At 42.7% G+C, this 25162-nt stretch overlaps 1 protein-coding gene across 1 annotated transcript; it reads right to left on the bottom strand.

The window, feature by feature from the left end:
- Nucleotides 1–3664: 3664 nt before the first annotated feature.
- Nucleotides 3665–24935, bottom strand: LOC134487415 (acyl-CoA (8-3)-desaturase-like). Its single transcript, XM_063289203.1, has 13 exons — nt 24666–24935; nt 18536–18646; nt 17586–17783; nt 13847–13948; nt 11564–11692; nt 10153–10210; nt 9473–9549; nt 8332–8429; nt 6864–6960; nt 5201–5280; nt 4908–5033; nt 4725–4816; nt 3665–4177 (listed from the first exon to the last, which is right to left on the bottom strand). The coding sequence occupies exons 1-12, from the start codon at nt 24885–24887 to the stop codon at nt 4729–4731; spliced, it is 1386 nt and encodes a 461-aa protein (XP_063145273.1). The 5' UTR covers nt 24888–24935; the 3' UTR covers nt 3665–4177; nt 4725–4728.
- Between the last annotated feature and the right edge of the window lie 227 nt (nt 24936–25162).

The following is a 25162-nucleotide window of genomic DNA, read 5'->3' on the forward strand; positions in this document are numbered from 1 at the left end:
GCTAGCAATCGTCAGCGTTGCTAGCCTGGGAAAGTAACCTTGAGCGCAACAGATAATACAAATACATTCCAAAGCAAAGCCAAAAGATAACCGTTCCCATCCTCCCCAGAAAGATGAAACACGCATCCAATTAATGACATGCGAAACGTTACGATGCATCAAAGACATTGAAACGGCGAACATGACAGCACCTTTGACTCAATTACTGCTCAAGAAGGTGAATGACATTCTGGAGCAGTACCTTAGATGTTTTGTCAACTGCCAGCAAGCCAGTTGGGCAGATCTTCTAGCACAGCCAGCATTTGCTTACAATAATGTGCAACATGCCTCCAGACAAATGATGCCATTCCTGGCAAACTGTGGCTTCCAACCCTGGTTCTTCCTACTGGAACCACCAGCCTCCTCTGTTCCAGCCATGACCCACTCTTGCAGGGGTTACCGGTGATCCATCAAGTCCTCCAGAACCAGTTGTAGAAGGTTTCGGATGATTACAAGCACAATGCAGATGAACATTGCCAGGCTGGTCTGGCCTTAGCAGTAGAGGACTTGGTGTAGCCTCTTCAAATCACCTTACCACCCAGCATCCATAAAAAAAGAAAAAATGGACCCCCATTTCCTGGGTCCATTTCCAGTTGAAGCCATCATTAATCCAGCTGCATTCAGGCACAAGTTACCCTCCAGTATCTGTGTTCACTCTGTATTTCATTGTTCTTTAGTGGTCCTTATATCTCTGAGCCCTTATCACTCCTCCACACCACCACCACTACCTGTTATTGTACAAGGGGAACCCAAACGTGAGGTAGCTCACATTTTGGACTCCTGCTTCCACCAGAGGTATCTCCAGTACTTTGTAGATTGCAAAGGTTATGGACCTGATGAACACTCATGGGAAGATGATAACCATGCTCATGCACCTAGGCTCATCCCAAATTCTATCAGTGTTACCCCCAGAAGCTAAAGCCTCTGGTTGCAGGAAAGGAGAGCCCTGGGGGGACAGATAGTATCATGACCAGCTCTGACTCAAGAGGACCCTACTCTGGGAGACTCAGTTAGATCTCACCTTGAGGAACCTTTGAGCATTCAGTCACCTGAGGCTGATCCACCTGACAATCACCAGGAGCAACTGCGCCTTCTGTCAAAGGATGTGGAGTTGGAGCTGGAAAGACTGTCCAGCCCCAGAGTGCATCGTGTGCAACAGAGATCAGAGCAACATCATTCATTGCATCTCCTTGCACACCAGGGGCATTCCCAGTCTTGACTGAATTCACCAGCATGGGCTGTACTTAAAAGCTACTGCTAATCTGTCTTCATTCACTGGGAACAACTACTCTGTTTAATGGAGGCTCTGCCCATTTGCACCCTGAACTCCTGCCCATAGAAACTCTGCTCTTTTGGACCTGGATTGGCTGACAACCTACCATGATGCTTTTGGACTGTGCCCCAGTGATACTTCTGCTGCTGCTTTGGACCTTGACTACTGGAAATAATGGTAACCCTTACAGGCAATCTTCCAAGATTTGGATCTGTCTGAAGTATGTGTGCAATTGATTACATGTCCTGCTGCTTGTAATTTGCACAAACAAGTGTAAAGCTTGGCAACTGAACTCGTGTGTGTGTGTCTTGCCTGGGGCAGGACATTACATGGGAAGGGAGATGCCAGATATTCATTCAAGCTAGTTTCAGAAAAGGGTGAAGAACAAGGGACATTACTAATGTACACAGGCTAATTGAGAAAGCCAAAGAATAATAACAATGAATCACTATGTGCTTCATTGCTTATTATTGTCAAGCTGTGGAATGTGCTTAGAAAAATGGGAATCCCAGAATATCTCATTGTTCTCATGAGGAACATCATATAGGACAGGAAATCACAGTTCAGACAGAATGTATCAAAACAGGTCAGCAAAGGAGTGAAATCCAAACTGATGTCATATCCTCTCACAGACAGTTCCAGCCATCTTTATTCTTCCAGGAGAAATTCCATTTCTGTGACCAGTTTAATTTGTGTAGTATAATCTCAGTCTACTAGGGACTGCAAAGGATTTCCTGGGAGGCCATATTTGACCAATAAGCCCTCTACCCCACCCAGTAGCCACCTCTTCATGGTCCACACTTTAGCAAGCTCTCTTAGACCAGCCATGACCTAACTTCACATGTTCCAACTTAGCAGTTATCCTCACTCACCCCATGGTGCAGGTATTTCTCTCTATAGGGTAATATAAATATGCTTTTGCACCAAATCCAATTTCAACTTCTTTCTAAGTCTCTTACATGCTGTGTGTGGACTTATAGACCTCCTTCAGATGAGGTACAAGCTATCTTTGAATGCTTCAACCTATCCCTGTCCCCAGAGAACCCACATCCTGCAGCATATTTGCAACCTCCAGCACCCATTTTGCAATTCTATGTGGGGAAAAAGCAGGGGGGTTTTTTAATCTACAGGAATCTTATTGGAACAATAAGGTTTACAGAAAAGAAGCAGTTTAGAGATTAACTCTCTGAACAAAGTCTATTTGAGAAAATGGAGACAATCTTTTAGGCATTCGGTCATTCTCCTTGGCTGAAGAGGGTTAATAGCTCAGACTGAGTAGATGGGTGAATGCCAAATCGCTGGTCTTGGGAAACTGCAGAAGAAGAACTAGAAACAAAGGAGACAAATCTGGAACAGATTTTGATAGAATTTAATTCATTCCCCCTTCCCCCACTCCAAGTTCTGCACTGACCACCCATCGTACCTGCACAAATATTTGATGTAGGGCAGGAAGCACAGGAAGTAATAGTCTCAGAAATAATTAGGCTATCTTGAGAATGCCTTGGTTTTCTTTCATTCATTAAGTTTGGGGGTGGAGAAATGGACTGTGTTAGTGTAAAGGAGATAATGTGGGGAGGGAGGTGTTGAAGGCATCCATGTGTACAAACATCTAGGAAAAAAATGGGGACTAGCGAGAAAGGAACAAACCCTGAAAGAAACAGGGAGCACTGAAAAACCCATCCATAGAGGGGCCAGTCGAGCTTGCTTTCTTTGCATGTTTTCTCCTCCCCAATTCCAGCCCACCTTAAGGAAAATGATCTGGGCATGCTTAGCTACCAGTTGGAGACATTTGGTGCAACAAGGAACAAAACCAGCAGAATCAAATAATGTTCTTCAATTTGTCTGCATTCAGCCACTTGCAGGCTTCATTCCTCAGCAGAAAAGGGCTCATCCGTTGGGACAGCACAAATTATGCTGGAAGAGGAGAAGGGCATTGTGTGGCAGGAGAATGAGACTAAGTTGTGGCAATGACGACAAAAGCTCTGGAAGACTGACATACAATCAGTAAGAAGGAAGGGCAGTTTGCTGTACTACCACCCCTCAGAGCAAGAAAATGAGGAGTTAACTGCTGAATTACAACACTTAGCAGTGCTTGTCAGCAGGGGTGACTGCAATGGGGGGACGGGGGATAAAAAACGCACGGTGGTAGCTGTGACTGTGCTGAAGCCTGTGCAGTTGCCATTGCAGGGCTGTGTGGTCATGAGCACCATCTTTACTTTTTCACCCCGACCCCACCCGCCATGGGTGCCTCTGCCAGCCAGCATGGCCACTCAGGTAGATGCTGGGAGTCTCTGCATGGTTCCAAATTCCATGTCCACCACTCTTCTGAATAAGGTTGAGAATCATGGGAGGAGCATCCCCAGAAAGAAGCGACTCTGCTGTCCATCTTAGCAAATGGGGTAAGGCAGGAGTGGGCATGCCGGCATGAAATAAATGGCTGAGCCATCATTTGGTCCCAGTTTCTTCATTATCACAAGAGAATGATCAAGTCAAAAGTACAAATTCCACCTCAGCTATTTATAAATACTCATCTCTGCTTTACCACCTCAGAGAGCTGTCAAAAAAACTATAAACTAAAATAAAATAATTTCCAATAATATTTCACATAAATAATAGAAGTACTGAATACAACTAACGTTCAAGTATCAACAGGAATTGTCAAATGGTTTTCCAAAACTGTAAGAAAACAGAAGTTTTGACTTGGGAACAGAAGGGAAGAAAGAGAAAGGGAGCACATTTCTGGTAGCATCACAGGAAGATGATGGTCCCGACTTAACATCTAATGTGGGAAGAGTCCTGAAGGAAGGTCTCCATCCAGTTCTTCAAATGAATATGGGCAGACAGTCGTGAGAACTGAATGAACCACTGACAAGAAATGAAAAAAAGACTCATTAAAGAAATTTACTTTTGGAACTGCTTCATAATGATTGCTGGTCATTACACAAAGTTGGATCTTGCAAAGTGTAATTATCTCTAACTCCAGATCAGAGTGGTGGCGTCTCACTGGAATGACCTGAGTTGGTCCATGAAAGTTACCATGGTCTGAAAGGAATGGCAAAAGTTACCATGGTCTGAAAGGAATGGCAAAAGTAGGCAAGTCACAGAAGGTAAGTCTGGACATTTATCAACTTCTTTGCCAATGCTCCCTCCTACTTAAAGCAAATCACTCTTTGCGTCATTGCCTTTTTCCTACTTTTGGTACCAATCAGCACAAAGTGAGAGATCCCAAGAAGTCTGCCTGAACATCTTTCCCTCTCAGGCCCAGCCCCCTACTTGTCTCCCATTCATAAATGGTGATATGCAGAGGTGACCAAATCCAGATGTCTCTGCTAAAGAAGGGGAACAGAGCAGTGAACCATATATCATTGGAAAAGTCCTATTCTCTGCCTAATTAAAAGTCATCCTTTCTTACCAAGTTAATTTATTTCTGTTGTCTGAGTGCCTTCCTCTCCTAATTCATGGAGATAAGCTTCCTGCCAGTGCCTCCCAGACTCCTTCAGGCTGCTGCAGAAAGGGAAAGGGGAAGGAGAAGGGGATTTATGGCAGTGAGGATAAGCCAGTGCCCAACAGGCACCTCCCTCAGCCGTGAACTTACTGCAGTATATCTGCAAAAGCAGTGAGCATGGGCTTGCACTCATACTGAACACCATGCTTGGCACACAGCGATTTCACCAGAGGAGCCACCTTGCAGAAATTGTGTCGCGGCATGGTGGGGAAAAGACTGTGGGAAGAAGAGACCATGTCCAGTGAGGATCCCAGAACTTTTGGCAGGTCCAAAACATCGCAGCCCTGCTTAATGTCGGCTGCGCGTGGTCTGTGACTGCCAGGGGGTTCTGCCCCCTCCCCGCTCATTTCTATGGCCCGGCCTTTTCTCCAGCTCATACTCACTGATGCTCAATCTGGAAGTTCAGGTGCCCAGTGAACCAGTCATTGAACCAGGAATGATCAACATTACATGTCGCTGAGAGCTAAGGGAGAAAGAGGCAGCAGGTAAACCCCTCCAGTCGGTCCCTTTCTTTCCAGTCACTGTTGCTGACTCCGGTAGGGAGGGTCTATAAAGAGCAACTCTTACTCTTGGCTTGTGTGTTAGGGGCTCTGCTTGGTTTCTCTTTGCTTGTTCTGGGTTTTCTAAGTGTCTGAATGTGAATTTTCTGACTCAGGCCAGCTCTGATGGACAGTGTGTCTTGTCCGGTAACCTAGTGGCTAAGAGACTGGCAGTGCAATCTCACACATCAGAGGTGCACAGTCTGAGGATCTGAGATCACACAGGGCCCCTAAAGCCTTGGGGACAGTGCCAAGAGTCCTTGCAAGGTTGGTAGCAAATTGTCATCTTAATTTGACAGGAGAAAAGGAGAAAAGGAAGAGAACATTTTTTAATATAAAACTGGAAAGTAGGCGTGTAAACTATTTTTAATTTTAAGTACATGTAAATGAAAGAGAGAGCCAGTTCGGTGTAGTGGTCAAGGCATCAGGCTAGAAAACTGGGAGACTGTGAGTTCTAGTCCTTCCTTAGGCACAAACCCAGCTGGTCAGCCTTTTGACCACTAGGGTAAATGGTGACAGATAGATGTGAGGAAGGTCTTTGCTTGCTGCCCTTTGTCTGTTTCTCACCTGGCCTATGGTTAGTTAAATGAGAGTCTGTGTTTAAGAGACAGAAGGGAGTTTTCTGTTCCTCTCTCTCCTGTGCCTCCCTCTTTTCAAGGTGTAGTTCAGATAGAAGTGAGGCTCTCTTTTTCAATAAATTGAACTTTGAACTGCTAGCATTCATTGATAGCTGGGCTAAACTTGCACTGTGCACCCAAGACAATGATATTGGGAATAATTTTTAATTGGGACTGTCTGCTACTTTTTACTCTGCATATGCTCAGCGCATCCTTTAACATGGATCTTGCTCAGTTCAAATCCCTAACAATGTGTGTCCCTGCTATACATGCCTACAAGGTGGTGAGCCCCCCTGATTTCAAAGGAACTTGTCCCCAGGAACATGAGATGTGTTATTGGCTCACATCTCAGCATTTGGTATCAGTTCAGCCAATAGCATAAGGCAAGTTAGTATTTTCTGTAATGCAAAAATAGTTGCACTGGCTAGTCTTCTCCATATATATATGAAACACTCAAAAATACTACCCTTTTGCTTTAGCTGCAGATCAGGAGGTGCTGACATAGTCAGTTTTGGTGCTCTCCTATTACTTTCTGAATTAGCTTCAGCGTACTCCTGCTCAAGAATTTCTGTGTGCTTTGACTGTCTTCTTTCATTTCTCTGGGAGTCTCTCCTATGCCTTAATGATTTCCTGCATGACTATTTGCTTCAATCCTTTTTTCCTCTTTTTCCTTTGCAATAGAATCCCTTTTTCTAGCTGGTAAGAGGCCAGGCCAATCCACGCAAAAAATCAAGCTCTTGCATTTTCCCAAAGGTTATGGTGACTAGACAACTTGAGTGACAGTCATGAAAGCCCTCTGTTCAAAGACCAGGTGCCCCAAAGCATTTATAAATTAATGGATTAAGTGAAAGAAAGATGGTGCCTCTAAGAAGAAATGGAAATGTTCTCACCTGGGCAGAGACCCAATCTAAATTCTGGTCGTAATTGATGTTCATTGGGATGTGGTTCATCTGGGAGACCCAGAGAAACCATGTGCTTTCTAGGAGCCTGTGGAAATAAGTAATTATGAGAAATAAAACCATAATAATTAGAACAATAGAATTTGAGAATAATTCATACTTTTGATGTTTCCAAATAGAATGTCTGGGACAAACTTGGTTATTGCCTTAAATCTGCTTTCTGGAATTGCATACAGGGCTAACCCAGTAGAAGAAACTCCCTGACAAACCTCCCGTCTTCTGATTTTTCTACAATAATTTATTGTCTTTCCCTTTACAAAGTCCACCACATTTTCCAGTTTATCTTCCAGTGTTTATCTTCCAGGTAACTAAAAAGGAGGGAATAAAGAGGATTACTCCATAGCCTCATTATGTCTATTACTCAGGGGGGCTTTTATTTAATTATACTTCAAATGTTCAAGGCCTCCCAATGCACAGAGGACTATAATTCCCAGGGATATTAGCACCATGGAAGTCCTGATGTCAGAGGACCATCTCATCCCTTCACCAGTTACAGTCTATTATCATCATTATGATTGGTTGCACAGTCAGCCAGGTGTTTAAACTGGATTTAGTATTTTTGTCCTATTATTATTATTATTATTATTATTATTATTATTATTATTATTATATCCTGCATGTATGTATGTATGTATATATGTATGTCAACTCAAGGAGTTGAACATGCCTAATACTCCTGCTTCCTCCTATTTTCCCCACAACAGCAGCCTTGTGAGGTGAGTTGGGCTGAGAGAGGGCGACTGGCCCAAAGTCACCCAGCTGGCTTTCACACCTAAGGGAGACCTAGAATTCACCATCTCCTGGTTTCTAGGCCAGCACCTTCACCACTACACCAAACCAGCTCTTTGTTGGCTTATTGTCTATGGATCACCCTTCTGCTAGTGCTGAAAGGCAGTTTTTTTGAGAAGAAAGGGAGAACGTAAAGTCTCTTCCAGGTAACCTTGATTCTTGGTGACTATGACCATATAGGATGAAGGGGTGTGGGAACAATACAGAAGTGGTCTCCCATTGTCTTCTTCTGAAATGCTTTTTTTTAAAACTTTTTTAAAAACTTTCTACTGTAGTACACAGGCCTGGTGGTCTCTCATGCAGTTACTAACTGGGCTTGACCCTCATTAGTTTCTGCCCCCTGCTGTGATTACTGCTGCATTAAGATATTACAGTGTCAAGGTCATAGATGTAATATATTGCAAACCAGGTCAAGGACCTAATCAATTTTCCTTGTGATTCCTGACTCACAAGACATCACAGCATGATGCCCTTCTTCAGACTGGCATGATCGTGGGGGAAATGGAGAGCCACACATAAGGTCTCCCTCGTTCTGACTGCACATTTCATACATCAGTGTACAGCACAGGCGGCAGCAGCAGCCCAGTTGAGAATTCTCTACAGTTCCTACCTGGCAAGCCAGTAAAATGCCATGAAGCTCTTGAATCCCATTAAAGGAATGTACATGAGACAGACGCGGAGATTGTAGAACAAAATAATAACGAAATCCTGGCAAATAGAAAAGGAGAGTAAAAAGGATGAGAAAATGTTGCTTTTGTCAGTTTCAGATCTACTAATTGCCTTATACAGTTGGGTTGATTTTAAAATCTGTGCTGTTGTATGATTCAGACCAGTTAGTTTTATATATGTGTGTGTAAACACCCTGAGGAAGTATCGTATTGAAAAGAAAGCCATTGCATTGTGACATGGCACAACAGCAGAGCAATTCCAGCAGTTCTGCCCTGGAATGACTATTATGAATGAGGGCATGCAGGCTTAAAACCAATCAATGTAAAGTTTCATGGGCCAGTTGATTTCTTGAAGAAAGCCACACCCAGTAGAAAACAAAAGGAATTTCAGCTCTTGAGGAAGAGGATTCATCCACCCATTCCTTTTCTTCTACCTGTCTCAGGTACCTTCAATACATATGCAAGGCTTTCTCATTGCTGCAAATTGCATATTATTGTCTCCATAATAGCTACTTATCTTGTAGCAATCCCCTTTCCACACCAAGAAAGCTTGAAAAACATTATGACAACAGATTTCCTGTTGTATAGTACCCCCAAAAAAGACATCCAATGAATAAAATAACTGAGAAGGTCTCTTCTCTATGGATGGTTTATTGTCTTCCAAAGGCAAAGACCTCTTACAGTTGCATGCTACCTGCTAAAAAGAAAGCATTACTCTGTTTTGCAGGTTCAGAGTAGCTCTGGGAGAGAAGAAAGAGAACTCAAAATGGCCCAGTAACCAAAAGTACATAGCAAGTTTTATTTACATTTTAGAAGGTGGCGAGAGAGAGAGCAATCTGGTTGTGGCACTTGGTGAGGGGTGAGAGTAGTAGAAATGTATACAGCTAAAACACTAATGATATCTTGTGTCTCCAATGCCTGGAAGAAATAGGAACAGTGCCTCCGTCATCAGTGCAATGTCTCATTCTTTTTAATGCACCTCCCTTTCTGGGAGTGGTGATGATGCAATCAGTGTTTCACTCAGTCCCCAGATACACACTGTCCCACTGCAACAAGCATTGTGTCTGCATGTTTGTCACTTACACTCCAGCTTTTCTTCCGAGCTGCATAGCGGAATATGATTAACTGCACAAAAGCAACGAATGTTAAGGGTGCCAATACTGGAAAAAATGAAAGCAAGAACACAAATACGTCAGAGTCACTCAAAATTATGAGCATTTCTGAGAGATTCTCCTTCTTCTCCCATTTCCTATTGGCTAATTATTGCTACAGAATTCCTCTATCAGCTGGCCATCCATTCCTCCTAACTTGCCACACTTCATATGTGATGGATTAGAACTCCAGTTTTCTGGGTGTTATGGTCTTGCATCTGGAGTGACTCAGTTAGGAAAAACTGAATACTTTTATCAAAGCATTTTGGTCTTTTGGCTTAGCTTCAGTTGATTGATTGATTGATTGATTGATTGATTGATTGATTGATTTAGCAAATTTATATAGCTGCCAATCTCACAAAACGTGACTCTGGGCACCTTACAAACATAGTACCAATTAAAACCATATAACAATTCAAGAAACATCAAATATAAATAAAAGCAAAAATAAAAACATGGAAAACCCCAAGCTAGCAGAAGAACAGCTATCACTTAACCTCATACAGCCACCTTGCAGGCTCACCATGGGATCCCCCAAGGGTGATGGAAGAATTGATGCTGGTGTTTTAGAGTCGAATTAACTTTCTGGTACAAAATGGCAGAGCTACTCACAGGCAAAATATTTGTGCTGGTGCTGGTAAGGCATGTATTTCTTTTTCTTCTTCCCAAGCTGCAACAGAAGCACAACAATTTAGTGACAGGCAAAATAAGCTAGTCTTCAGGATAGACCTAATAACCTCTCTTCTTCACAGTCCAGCTCAAGAACTGTCAAAAATTATTGGTTTTCCTCATTAAGGACAGAATTTTTCCATGACTTTACATATGAAGTGATCTGATCCATTCCATCTGGATAAAAGTAGAAATAGGACAAACAACTTTATTATTCCTGGAGGGTGAAGAGTGCTTACTTGCAGTACTATTTTTGGCATCATGGAAGTCACTGCTGTGAGATGGGCAACTCTATAAATCATATAAATAAATCATATAAATAAATACATTCCTACATAATTTGTTTTCTGTGACCTTAAATATGAAGTTTTTTTTTTTTTTAATCGTATGGCATAGCAGTTCGGTGTTCATGCTGCTTTTTCTTGCTGGGAAATCCTTGTGAGGTCCAGCAGCCAGATGTGTAGACTACTGTCACATTGCCCGGGGTGCACCAAGAGGAAGCTAGTCTACAGTCTACACTGCACCAAGTTGGGCTGAGAGAGAGTGACTGGCCCAAGATCACCCAGCTGGGTTTCATGCCTAAGGTGGGACTAGAACTCACAGACTCCTGGTTTCTCGCCCAGAACCTTAACCACTAGACCAAACTGGCTCTCTTAAATATGAAGTGACCTGACTGATCCCATCTGGACAAAAGTGGATACTGGAGATAGGCAACTTTACTGTATCTAGAAGGTGAAGAGTACAGTAATATTTGCAGTAATACTTTTGTCTTGCTGGAAGCTCATAGGATTTCCTAATGACATAATCATACCATTCAAATCAGAATAGCCAAGACTTTTCAAGTTTTTTGTTATATTTAGCAGGGTAGTTTCAGACTGGGCAGGTTTAGGAAGATTTTTTTCATTTGTCTCCTACTGAAAATCTACAGCAAAAGGCATAGCACATCTACTGCACTATGTTGCTGAATCTCAGTGGTTTGGGGGTTTGGGGAACTTCAAAAGAAAATGAACAAGGGGAATCAGGCCCTGCATGCAGCCCACAAGCCACTGGCTGCCCATCTCCAATTGCAAGATGCGCAGGAATTTATACTTCTTTCAATATTATTGAGCAATTCTGCAATCAAAATGAATATACAAGGCACATTTAAGGAGAAAATGTTGGAAATCTGAGAGAAAATCAAAATTACTGATTTTTTTTTTTAAACCATAGAACAATGTTGAAGTATGTGCTTGTGGCTGAACATGTAAAATTGAATGAAACTGGAGAAAAATTGCTAGATCTTCTCTAATTAAAGGTAGGCATTTCTATATCCTTTACATTCTTGCAGCCACTCCAAGACCTTCCCTTTACTCACCTCCACAGAGAGGGGCTTCCCTAAGCTGAAGAGAAATGGGTGCATATTGAGATCAGGATCCTTCCGGAAACAGTTGGGTTTGGCGTGATGCTGGTTATGCATATCAAGCCACCAGGTCCTTGGCCCACCCTGCGTAGAAAAGGTTGAAATACATGTACATACATACATACATATGTACCAGCCTTCATTTGTTCTTTGTCTTTTTTATATAAAACTTTTTTATTTTTTCCCCAAAGTATAATTAAGATACAAAAAAGGAAGTACAGAATAGATAGAAAACAGAATTAAAGAAAAAAGAAAAAACAATAAAAATGTCAATCGAGAGAAAACAGAAATGGAAAGTGGCTTCCGACTTTCTCCAATACAGATATAAATTAAGATAAAGATATACATAAAGATAAAGATATACATAAACCGCTGAGCTGCCGAGCGTGCCGATCGGAAGGTCGGCGGTTCAAATCCGCGTGATGGGGTGAGCTCCCATTGCTAGTCCCAGCTCCTGCCAACCTAGCAGTTTGAAAACATGCAAATGTGAGTAGATTAATAGGTACTGCTTTGGTGGGCAGGTAACGGCGTTCCGTGTAGTCATGCTGGCCACATGACCACAGAAGTGTCTACAGACAAACACCAGCTCTTTGGCTTTGAAACGGATATGAGCACCCTAGAGTTGGACACGACTGGACTTCATGTCAAGGGAAACCTTTACCTTTACTATACATACATACGTACATACATATATACCAGTCTTCATTTCTTCTTTGGAAGAGCTATTACCATATAGTTATTCCTGATCTAGCTGGTTTCTCCTCCCCCACCCCCGCTCCAATTGCTAGCACAATAGAAAAGGATAGCAATATGAAAGTAACTGAGCAAATGGGGAAATCATGGAGCCATCCTTTCCACTTTCAATGGCATTAGGCTGATGAGACAAAAGTCACAGTTATTCAACATCTCCAGTTAATGATTCCAGTATGAAACTGCTCTTAGATACTGTATAATCAGGAAGATAGACCCTAAAAGAGCCTGATTCTTTTCTCATTAGAGATGGTGAATTTACACTGCAAGCTAAGAAAATTATGTCACTCCCCAGCATTGCTGCTAATTCCTGCAGCTAACTCCAATAGTTAATTCCTGCAGTTGCACTGTTTACATCTGAGTTTTTCATAGAAATCCCTTATACTATACTTCTTACACCTCCTGGTCTTTTGGGCCTACTGTGTGGAAAGTTAATTCTATGTATGGGGGAAAATTTACACACTGTATGTATGTATGAAAAAAAAATCCCTTTTCACCCCTATGGGTGATAGGTGTCTTCAACCTTAGGTCCTCTTCCAGAGGCTTGGGAGTTTAAGGGTTCTGTGCAGTATCTTAGCTGTTCCTAGCACTGCACTCTTCTGGACAGATAGCTCTGATGTTGATGCTGGGATCTGTTGGAGCCACTCTCCCAGCTTGGGAGTCACAGCCCCAAGTGCTTCTACCACCACTGAGACCATTTGGCCTTCACTTTCCACATCCTCTCTAGTTCCTCCTTCGGGCCCTGGTACCTCTCCAGCTTCTCATACTCCTTCCTGATGTTGCTGTCACTTGATACCACTACATCTATCACCACTGCTGTCTTCTGGTCCTTGTCTACCACCACGATCGCTGGTTGATTGGCCAGTACCTGCCTATCTGTCTGGATCTGGAAGTCCCACAGGATCTTAGCCCTGTTCTTCTCCACAACCTTCTGTGGAATCTCCCATCTAGACTTGGGAGGGCCTAGCACATACAGTATGCAGATGTTTCTACACAGAATTCTAGCTACTTGGTTGTGCTGTTCAGTGTATGCTGGTCCTGTCTGCATCTGTGTGTGTGTGTGTGTGTGTGTGTGTCTAAAGGAGAATAAATTACAGTTGCAAAGGTGCATTGGATTAAGTAACTGAAGCTAGTGCTGAAAAACTACTATATAATTTTTAAATTGTGCTGTATTTATCATCCTCACCATTCATATCCCAGAAATCATCCTTTTGTCTCAATTACAATGTAAAGAACAAGGAGTCAGAAATCATCTCCAAAACTGAAAAGTTAAGCTTTTATATATGTATTAGGTTTATAGATTATATCTTTCTTTCAAGGAACACAAGGCAGACCTTGCCAGATGTAGAAACAGCAACAACAAGAACAACAACAACAGCAATTTAAACTTGTATGCTGCCTGACTCCCAATAACTCTGTGTGACTCACAACAATTTAGCTTCAACAAAGTTGATTTGAGAAAACCCAGTCTCAGTTTTAGACTCTTACCTTAAGGAATCCTATCACAAAAATGTGAGCCACTCTGTTCCATTTAGACTTCAGAAAGACTGAATCATGCCCAAGGTCATGCTGAAAGAAACCATATTGGTTCTGGAAGGCAAGAAGAACACGAAGTATATGAGACTTTTCTTTGGCCAAGCTTTTGGTTTTTAAGGACTGGTTGCTCTGTTTAAGCAACTATATTCTCAACTATTTTATGTAAAGGAAATTAAACAGAAATGTAAGCATCTTCATTCTGCTGAAGGAAACCATATTGGTTCTGGAAGGCAAGAAGCAACACCAAGTGTACATGACTTTTTCCCACACAAGACCTTGGTTTGTAAGGACTGGTTGCTCTGTTTAAGTATTCCTTTGGGAAGTACTTAAATTGAGAAATGCAATAACAGCTATTTATGTACCAACATTAGCAAAGAACATTAAGCAGAAATGTAAGCATTATTGATTCCTAGAAGGCTAAGAAAGAACACTGTTAGGACTCCTAAAAAGGTCATGTCTTGCAGAAACATGGATAATTCAAAAGCTTGTCTGCCAAATGCTTTGCATTACACTTCAACACAACTACTCAATTAAATGAAGCTTTTAAATATAATGGGAGCAGGATGGGAGCAGGACAGTGTGATCATGAGTACCATCTCATTCCCACGAATTCCCACAGGGCTGCTGAAATGCTTTCAGGCCTGCAACCATTCAAACAGGATGAGTTCCTCAAATTCATAGCATGAACATAATCATTTCCAAGAGAGTAAGGCCTCCATTTTGTGACAAATGTGGGGATAACTGGCCCCACGACATTGTTGTTAGCCTTTAAAAGCTGTAGCAGTGAGGAAGGATGAAGTCATAGAAAAGGCTCTCCCACAGCCGCACCGTAACATTGAAGTATGTTGTACATACAGTACATCATACAGGAGGGAATTTTATTGCCAACTCTCTCCTTGGTGGCCCAAGCATGTTTCTGTCCACAAGCTCTGCTAACACTGAGATTCCCCCTCTTTCTTTGAAGGAGTAAGGTAATGGGAACTGCACTTGATCCTGGTCTGCATGGTCAGAGATGGAAAGCATAGGGGTTGGGCAGACTGAGATCAGATTCTGACTGAGGCTGACTTCTGGTGGGGGACTGGCACCTTGGAATGTGTCTCCACAATCTCCGCAGTGGACCGGTCAGCACTGACTGTTTTGGGGCTCAGGCTGGCCTCCTTAGAGCCAAGAAGTGTTCTCAAGTTTAAGGAGAACCCCGGGAATCACCCCATGTGCATTCTGAATGACCGGTTGCAGCCAGAAGACTGCAAAATGGTGTCTTGCGATCAACTGGTGAGTGGTCAGCTGGGAGGCAGGGTTGAGATCTCTTCCTAAGCCGCACTGAAACCGAAAATGGACTCTAAACCTGCCCACCCCATTTCTAAATCACCATTTTTTGTTGTTTATTTCTTATTAAAGAGAGGCAAGAAAGGAATGCTGAACCTCTTCGTGATTTTCATTATTTTTTGAATTTATTAATTTGGAAAATTGACTTTTTAAATATTTAAATTGTAATGTTGGGACCAGTCCATCCTCCAGGAAATAAAGCCAGACTGCTCACTTGAGGGAATGATATTAAAGGCAAAACTGAAATACTTTGGCCACATAATGAGAAGACAGGACACCCTGGAGAAGATGCTGATGCTGGGGAGAGTGGAGGGCAAAAGGGAGAGGGGCCGACCAAGGGCAAGGTGGATGGATGATATTCTAGAGGTGACGGACTCGTCCCTGGGGGAGCTGGGGGTGTTGACGACCGACAGGAAGCTCTGGCGTGGGCTGGTCCATGAAGTCACGAAGAGTCGGAAGCGGCTGAACGAATAAACAACAACAAATTAAAGAGAGGCTCTTTGCAACAAAGAAATGCGGAACCTCTTGGTGACTTTCATTATTTTTGGAATTTATTAATTTGGAAAATTGGCTTTTTAGATACTTAAACTGTAATGTTGGGACTTGAAGATTTTTGCCTGTTCATTGCTCTTTTTCTTTTTAATGTTCTGGGGATTAGAAAAGATTTGCCTACTCCGCTGAATCTGCGGAGCGATCTGCTTTCACCTTCCCAAGAGAACCACTTCTGTTTACATTTGCTTTCGCCTTTACTGAAGACTTCCCGAAGATTAACTGAGGGCCTTTCTCAATCCCAGCCTAACGCGTCCTTGAGGCACTACGGGGCGCCATAACATTCCGTGGAGGGACATGGAAGACATCAAAGCCATGTTTACAGAATTTGATCTTGGGGTTACCCGTGTCCTTCAACGTCTCTCAGAACTTGGTGGAAGCTAAAATCCATCAACAATCTGAAGGAGGTGACAAGGGTGGAAGTCAAGAGAAAAAAGATGACCTGTGGAATGCTAACCCTAACCCTGAAGAAGGAAACGTTCCGGGGGTAAAGGGAGAGAGGGAAATGGCTGCACTTCTGGATCACGGAGATGGAAGAAAAGAGTTAAGCTTCAAGGCCTGGAAGGTTTTTGAAGATTATTTGGAGTTTACAAGGCAGGCTGTTAAATGTGAGATTGTAAGGAGAAAGCCCTGTTTCTGATACGGAGACATGTACACGCCTTAGGCTATCTTGAAGTAGAACAATTGTCCAATTGTGCTTATCAGGGTGGTCTTTTAAAGGGTTAGACGGATGTTTTTGCATTTGGGATAATGACTTTATTTTGGGTAAAAGGATATCAATAAGGTTACTGTTTAAATATGCAGTGGTTGTAAGATGCAATGTTTAAGTATATAAATGCTTTGGTTAATTGCATAAACATGTTTAGTAGGATGGTTTTTGTAAGGGCTTTGCTGGATTCTTTCATTTCTTTTGGGATAATATTAATGAAATGTAGACAGGCCTTATTATTTTTATTATTGTGTTCTTTTGTTATTTTAGCAGGTAGTAGGAGTCAAGTTGTAGTGGAGAAGGATAATATTTGATTAGTTGCTTATTAGGCGAAAAACTATGTTGCAAAAGTGTTTTATATATTTTTTAAGAGGGAAAGAAGAGAATGTTATATTGAAGAATGAAAATGTTTTATAGAAATAAAGTTTATTTTAGTTTAAATTAGAGAAAGAGGTTGATATTGAGTTATGTATATCTTGGTTGTAGAAAGTCAGAAGTCATTATGTAGTAGTCCTTTTTGTATTCTTGCACGTTTTTAGTTTTCTTTTTTCTTGTAGTATTCTTTGTTTCATTCTTTGTAGTTTTTATGTATCTGTTGGGAAAAAAATTAATAAAGCCTTAAAACCAGGATTCTGACTGAAGCTCAGGGTGCATTGTGGAAGGATGAGAAGACGAGAGAAAAAGAATATATGTGGAAAAGTGCGTGGAAAGAAGATAGAGGTGGAGGAGGGAAGATGAGTCAGGTGAAGGAGGACGTTAGAGGCAAGAAGTGGACTGGTGGATGGAGAACCTGTGAGAGCATCTGGGGAGAGAGCTATACACTTGGAGAAGATTCAAATGGATGATTTCCTACACCAGGCTGGAGACATTTTGGGTAGTATGCCAACTTAATGGCTTAACTGCTAACTGAGCTAGAAGAACCAGCAGTTCTGATCTGGAATCAGCTACTTTCCTGCAGTCATATATACAAAAAGGTCAAAATTCCATTAGCAACACACTGATGGCTTAGCAAGAATTTTTTAAAAAGCATTGAGTTAACTATTTGTTCTGGAGTATTAAGAATAACTTCACACCCTGTTATACTCAATAGTAACAATAGTACATTACCTGTGCAGTGGTGAACATTGCTATACCAATAAGGAAAGGCACCCAAGATTTTCCAAAGTACCAGATAGTGAGCCAGGATGCAATGTCCAGCAGGAACGCATGCAGAAACATGAAGGTGAAGAAGGTGAAACTGGACTTCAAGAGTCCCATCTTCTTCACTTTTGTGCGTAATTCTTGAAAATCGTGTACCAGCATTTCCTATGAGAAATGGTGACAGTTAAGTACGCCCCCAGCACCTGGTTGCCCGAGCATGTTCAATAACTGCTGCCTTTTCACCTTTCCACGAGATCACAAGGGCAATGAAAGTAATACCCAGCTGCTTATTTGCATCTGAGCCAATGTCTCAGCAGGTACAAGTGAAAAGTTCTTTCTGCTGCCTCGTCTTCACTTTAGGCAGAACAAACATTGTACAAGGGGTAGTTAAAAGCAATTGGGACAAGGTGGATGAGGCTTACTGTTTAATACAGTAACATACAGAACATGCCAAGGAAGGTGTCCAGCTTATATTTATACTGTGCAATAAACATCTATTCTTATACCAAATGAGCCATTCTTGAAGGCTATGCATCCTCAGAACCAGTCCCAGAACTGGAGGTTGCATTAAACACATTTTCTTTGATATGCAAATGTAAAATTTTGGGAGAGGTTCCTTAATTTCAGTTGTTCGATTTAGGAGAAGACAAATGGCTTGTGGTCACTCGTTGCCCAGGAAGGTGGAAATTAGTACTGCAACTAATAGAACTCTATTCAAGCCACTACGGGAACCATCAGTGCAACTACTTCTGGATTCCTTGCTACGTTCTGTCTGCCCCATGCTCTGACGGTAACAGAGGATTTTGTCTATATGGGAATGGATTCTATTCTCTCTTCACCTCTCTCTCCCAGACACAGACACGCAGACACACATGGATATGCCTTGAATTCTAAAGATAGATCTGGGAAATACTCACATTTTTGGTGGGCTCACAGCTAGGTTGATCCGGTGCCAGTTCTCCAATTAACAGCGAATTCAAGTATTTCTTTACCAAATCCTCATCCTTGTGGAAAGCTGCAAAGGCATCCTAAGAAATTCAGAAAGAAAGGAGGTGTAAAAGGGCTGATGTAGTAGATATGGCCATTTATTTATCTGTTTAAGTATTTAGAACATTTATACAGCCACCCATCTGAAAACCAGCTCTGGGCTGGGTGGCTTGGTGTCCTTTTGCGAAAAGGTGAAACGTCCTGAGGGTCTCTCCACAGGCACTGAGGGTGATGTTCTCCAACAAGCTGTGGCATTCCCCATGAAAACGGCTCTTTTTGAGCGTGAGGCAGCATTATTTTGCTTTATCTGAAGGAAGAGCAAGGCAGGGCCTTCCTCCCCTGCCATGCTGGGGCCTTGGGGTGGTCTGGTTCTCTTCTGGCTTTGCCTTGGTTGACCTTGCCTCTCGGAATGGTCACCGGAAAGATCTTGCTCAGCATCTGCTACAATCTAGCAATATCAGAGCAGGGCTTAGGGCACCTTATCAGCAAACCTCATCTTAATCCTTCTGATTATGAAAAAGACTGCCCAGCCTTTTCATGATAAGCTGGGCACATCAAACTCTTTCCTGATCTACTTTGCATCCGCTGGGCTCCTGTTGAGTCATTTGCCTCTCCACTGCAGTGCACCACCCTGGTTACAGCTGTTGGGAAAAACCACGTGGGTGTCAAGGGCTGCCCTGCTATCCTTGTGGCATCACAGCTGGGAGGGGTTTGCCTTATTCCAGGAGTTGAGAAATAAACACCAAATCTCCAATTCAGACATAATGGGAGAAAAGATGGTTTCTCCAAACAAGACAGCCAGGGAGATGGGGAGGCAGAACGGGGGTATATCAAGGGAGCGCAGTCTAAAAGCAGACCAACTCTGGTTCGGCATTCTACATGAAATGGCCAGACGAAGAGGCCCCTGTGTGAACCGCTTTCTAGGGCTGCAGTTACTGTGCTTCCTATGGGATCCAGCATCAAAGAAGCCCTTGATGGTTATTGCTCTTCCTTAAAGAGGCCCATCTAGCATTTGTGTCTGAACAGCAAAGCTTGGCAATGCAGCTGCCTCTGGAGCTCTCAGGCCTGAAGGCCGGAAGGAAGGGAGGAAAGAGTTCAAGGCTGACTGTGAGAAGAAAGGAAGAGTAAAAAAAAAAGAAAGAATGGAACTGCATGGTTGTCTGTCAGGAGCAAGAATGGAGAAAGGGTGAGGGTGAAAGCAAGAAGAAGGAAAATGAAAAAGGAAAATGACATTTTTTTTCTCCTGTCCCATGGAGGAACCCCCTCCCTTTCAGACTTGAGCTCTTTCTTCTGGAAGGAGCAGAGTTTTTCCTCTCTGCTCCAAAAAGGAGGAGGAGATTTAGAACGTGTAGAGACAGCACTAACCTGGCTCAGATGAGAGTCGGAGGCTGCAGGCGAAGGAGGAGAGCAGTGAACCAATCATGCCAGCAGAGCCAACCAAGAACCCAGGAGAGAATGGAGGTCAAGGGGAGATGAAATAATTCCCCCCGCCCGCTTCCCCAGAGTTGTTGAGGGGACGTGTCAGAATGCTCAACATGGTAGGCACAGCATCATGCTGTGCCGTCCAAGCTTTGCCCCTTTTGTAGAAGTACTTTTATGCTCTTGCACACATATCATCACCTGCCATCTTGCAGTTTCTGACCCCTCCTTGCAGACTGCCTGCCCTCCTCCTTCAGAGTGAGCAAGCAAGCCCTTTGTTAACAAATTGAGAGCACTCTTTCCACAAAAGAGAGAAAATGAATATTCAACTAAAGATAGAATACACAAAAGTCATTGAGGCCACATGTATTCATCATTCCTATAAAGCCCGAGCTTAAAGGATGCTGGACTGATAGTTAGAATTTTGGTGCCTGAAGTAATAAAGTTGGATCTGTTCTGACAGAGGTCTATCGCCATGGTCCATATTAGTTTCTGGGTCACCTGCACTGACCATGAGGTTTATTTCTGGAATTGAACCTCAGGTTGTAAGAGTATGATGGGCTATGATAGATATACTTTACTAAGATCAGTGACCAGTACAGTACAGCACAGTAATAAAATGATAAAATGAGCATCCATGTGTATATAACCCTAACTTTAAATCATATGAATGTGTGTGTGTGCACCTTTGAGTCAGTGTTGACTCCCAGTGACTGCCTGGACAAGTCACTGCAATTTTCTTGGCATGTTTTTTTGGAAGTGGTTTGCCATTGCCTCCTTCCTAGGGCTGAGAGAAAGTGCCTGGCCCAAGGTCACCCAGGTGGGTTTGTGCCCAAGGTGGGACTAGAACTCCTGGTCTCCTGGTTTCTTGCCTGATGTCTTAACCACTATGCCAATCATGCTCTCAAGTCATATATGTATGAGTATGTAAATAAATTTAACATTACATACAAATTGTAGCCATAGAACCTATAAACTTATAAAGCTGTTTGAAACAAATTCTCAGCCCTACAAGACAGACAGACCAGGAAACTGCCTCCACAGGATGATTTTATATTATACTTTATTGAGATAGACTACAGGAACAGAATGTTGCACGTTTGCCCATGTCTTCCCCAGTCATGTGAAAAAGAAAGTACACCCTCTTTGAGTTCTGTGGTTTTACGTATCAGGACATAATAAAAATCATCTGGTCTTTAGCAGGTCTTAATATTAGGTGAAAACAACCTCAGATGAACAACAACACATGACATATTACACCGTGTCATTATTTTACAAAAATAAAGCCAGAATGGAGAAGCCATGTGTGAAAAACTAAGTACACCCTTACTGCTTCCATAGGTATTAAGAGGCGAAGAGGCAGCCGGGTGCTGCTAATCAAATGCCCATGATTAATTGATCATCAGCAAGTGTGCCCACCTCAATAAAAGCTGAATTTTTAGGAGTTTGCTGGTTTCTGACCATTCAGGTGTTAACACAATGCCAAAGAGTAAAGACATCAGCAATGATCTTAGAGAAGCAACTGTTGCTGCCCATCAATCTGGGAAGGGTTATAAGGCCATTTCCAAACAATTTAAAGTCCACCATTCTACAGTGAGGACACTTATTCACAAGTGGAAAACATTCAAGACAGTTGCCAATCTTCCCAGGAGTCGACGTCCCAGCAAATTCACCCCAAGGTCAGACTGTGCAATGCTCAGAGAAATTGCAAAAAATCCAGCAGTTACATCTCAGACTCTGCAGGCCTCAGTTAGCATGTTAAATGTTAAAGTTCATGACAGTACAATTAGAAAAAGACTACAAGTATGGTTTGTTTGGAAGGGTTGCCAGGAGAAAGCCTCTTCTCTCTAAAAAGAACATGGCAGCACGGCTTAGGTTTGCAAAGTTGCATCTGAACAAATTGCAAGACTTCTGGTACAATGTCCTTCGGACAGACAAGACCAAAGTGGAGATGTTTGGCCATAATGCACAGCACCACATTTGGCGAAAAACAAACACAGCATATCAGCACAAACATCCCATACCAACTGTCAAGCATGGTGGTGGAGGGGTGATGATTTGGGCTTGTTTTGCAGCCACAGGACCTGGGCACCTTACACTCATTGAGTCGACCATGATCTCCTCTGTATACCAAAGTATTCTAGAGTTAAATGTGAGGCCATCTGTCCGACAGCTAAAACTTGGCCGAAACTGGGTCAAGCAACAGGACAGTGATCCCAAGCACACCAGCAAATCTACAATGGAATGGCTGAAAAAGAAAAGAATCAAGGTGTTGCAATGGCCCAGTCAAAGTCCAGACCTCAACCTGATTGAAATGCTGTGGCAGGACCTTAAAAGAGCTGTGCATAAACAAATGCCCACAAACCTCAATGAACTGAAGCAATATTGTAAAGAAGAGTGGGCCAAAATTCCTCCACAATGATGTGAGAGATTGATCAAGTCATACAGAAAACGATTACTTCAAGTTATTGCTGCTAAAGGTGGTTCTACAAGCTATTGAATCATAGGGTGTACTTACTTTTTCACACATGGCTTCTCAAAGAGGGTGTATTTTCTTTTTCACACGACTTGCATATGCCAGGGAGTCAGCGGGAGCACGTCTGTGTCTCTTTCTAGTACTTTCCTGCCCCTGTCCCCCAGGCTTAATGCATGTTGCTTATGCACCTGCACCCAATTGCCTCTGGATGCTTTCTCCAAGGTCATTTCTAAGGGTCTCTGTAGAACTAAGCCTCTGAAACCTAGGAAGCTGTCTGCTTTGTTTACCTCTTTATGATCCTTGGTTATGTGCACTTAAAGGGATAAATAAGAGGAAATATGGTAAGGATGGTAAATGATTTTATGAGAAACAATATTTAAGAAATTAAAATATTAAAATAAGAAAAAAAATCAGTTTTGTCCTTCTAAGCCAGCTGTCTTTTTTGTCTATAAGGCACTTGCACTTCTGTATGGCCTTGGAGCAAAATCTGGGACTTCTGCTGAGATATCATGGGCTATAACCTTCAGTAGTAAGTGGAGGTAGAACTTGGTGGGCTGCCCTTTAAAGTTTTCAATAATTATTGATTGGCATTTAGCTTGCTCATTAAAGGGACAGCATAAAAGAATATGAGCCATTACTTCTATTTCCCCTCCTCTATATGGGCAGAGTTTGTCTGAATAGGGAATCTTCTTGTATCAGCGTTCCAGTACTGCAGAGGGGAAAGCATTGATGCATGCCCTTGAGAAGGCCCATCTGTGCATGTAGAAGGTAAAACTATATCAATAGTTGACCAGAGCATCATTAGAACCTTCCACCAATGAATGATAAAATTCTGGGGCTTAAGCCAACTTCTTCTGATGTTCCATATCAGCTATCCTTTCTTTAGCCCCTCCACAATATTGTGAATCTATCCAGCCACACACTCAGCCAAACAGTAAAGTCCATTCTTTTATCAGGTTTATCCTTTCGCCCCACTAAACCCACACAAATGATACAATTCTGTCAGGATCCTGAGATAGTTTTTCACTGCTTGAGACTTAAGGAATACTTTCAAGACAAGAAACAGGATACAGATATACAGCCATCATCAATCCAAAAAATGCTGAGAGAACCCACAACTACAGGTCACAACAAACTCCAAATACTTTAAACCAGGGTTTCTCAACCAGGGTTCCCTGGGAGATCATGATTTATTTAAATGTTATTTCAAATTCGGGCAACTTCACATTAAAGAGGTAAGTTTCATTATTTTTAGTTTAAGAACACTGTTAATACATATATATACAGGCCTACGCATGAAATGAATATAATAATTTTGCAACTTCTGGCCTATATTTGAGCCTGAATGTGCAGAGGTTCCCCGAGGTCTGAAAAAGATTTCAGGGATTCCTCCAGGTTCAAAAGGTTGAGAAAAGCTGCTTCAAACAAACAAACCCACATGGACGCCCCCAGATGGATGCACCCCTGAATTGGATTTGTACATCGAGTGCTTTCATCAACAAACATGTGCTGCAATCATCAATTGAAAAAACAGCTCATATGCAACAATCTCAGCAGGGAAGAACAAGATGCCATCTAAGGCTGTAAGAAAAGCAATGATTTTGTAATTAAACAAGCTAACAGAGGAGGGACAGTTGTCATTATAATGGTGTTGATTATGTTCATGAAGCCAAAAGACAACTCTCCAACATGACATTGTATCAACTTCTATTCTGAGATCCCACACCAAGATACCAGAAAGAACCATGCAATCATATGAAAGAATTTCCTAAGGACTTACAAGACTGAATCTATATATAAACACCGCAGGAGCTCTGGCCAGGCATCTGCTACCTTCTACCCCAAATACATAAAACAGGCAATCCAGAGTTGCCAAGGGATACAACCACCACCTGGAGCTTCCTTACATCATGTCAAACCACTTGGCTCTCCAACCCAGGATGACTACTGTACCCTGTGTACTCTGTCATGTTAGGAATTCCCTATGGCTTCAGGCAATAAGGTTTCTCTCCCTCTCTCCCTCTCTTTCTCCCTCCCTCTCTCTCAATCTGCTACTTAAGAACCTTGGAAATTACTGGTAAAGACAGGACCTCAACTAGCACCAAATGCTTTGGGGCAGCCTTCAGGTCATCCTGAACTCCTCTTTCCCCCCAGCAAGTACTCACCGTGGCATCTTGCCCGGAATAGTGTCTGATGAGACGAGGCCCTCCTGGATGCCGCAGATAGAACTGACTGACGTCATAAACCTTTCGGTCGATGACCAGCCATCTCTCCTCCTTGAAGTTCCCATTGCCTGTGCGGAGCCCCACCTCCTCCCAGGTGAAAAGCTGTGTGAACCCCGGCCCAACGCCTGGCTTCCCTGCACTGGCTCCTGACTGAGGGGGCATCCTGGCTGGGGATGCTTAGAGCTGCTGTTCCGGCTAACTCCTGGGCTGGGCTGCTTATCCTGTGGAAAGCTGAAGCAACTCTGCCTCTTCATTCTGCTAGATGTTGCTGACAACTTTATATACACCTCTAGCAACCACCCACAATGAAGGTTGCTCTTCACCACCTGTTGCTCCAGGCATGCTCTTGCAAGGCTTCCTGCTCCTCCCTCCCTTCGCATTTCTCAGTGAGAGATCGTGTAAGAGTCTTTTGCTACCCACAATGTTTATCTTTATTA

This window comes from Candoia aspera, chromosome 1 (genome assembly GCF_035149785.1).
Source record: "Candoia aspera isolate rCanAsp1 chromosome 1, rCanAsp1.hap2, whole genome shotgun sequence".
In the NCBI taxonomy this organism is placed as follows: Eukaryota; Metazoa; Chordata; class Lepidosauria; order Squamata; family Boidae; genus Candoia; species Candoia aspera.

Bases quoted from the DNA above. Each gene is read 5' to 3' on its own strand.
- LOC134487415 (XM_063289203.1), bottom strand. From the start codon at position 24,887: ATGCCCCCTCAGTCAGGAGCCAGTGCAGGGAAGCCAGGCGTTGGGCCG. The intron at 18,647-24,665 runs GTGAGTACTTGC...TGAATTTCTTAG, and splicing joins ATTCCGGGCAAGATGCCACG to GATGCCTTTGCAGCTTTCCA. The intron at 4,817-4,907 runs GTAAGTTCACGG...CCCTTTCTGCAG, and splicing joins GCTTTTGCAGATATACTGCA to CAGCCTGAAGGAGTCTGGGA.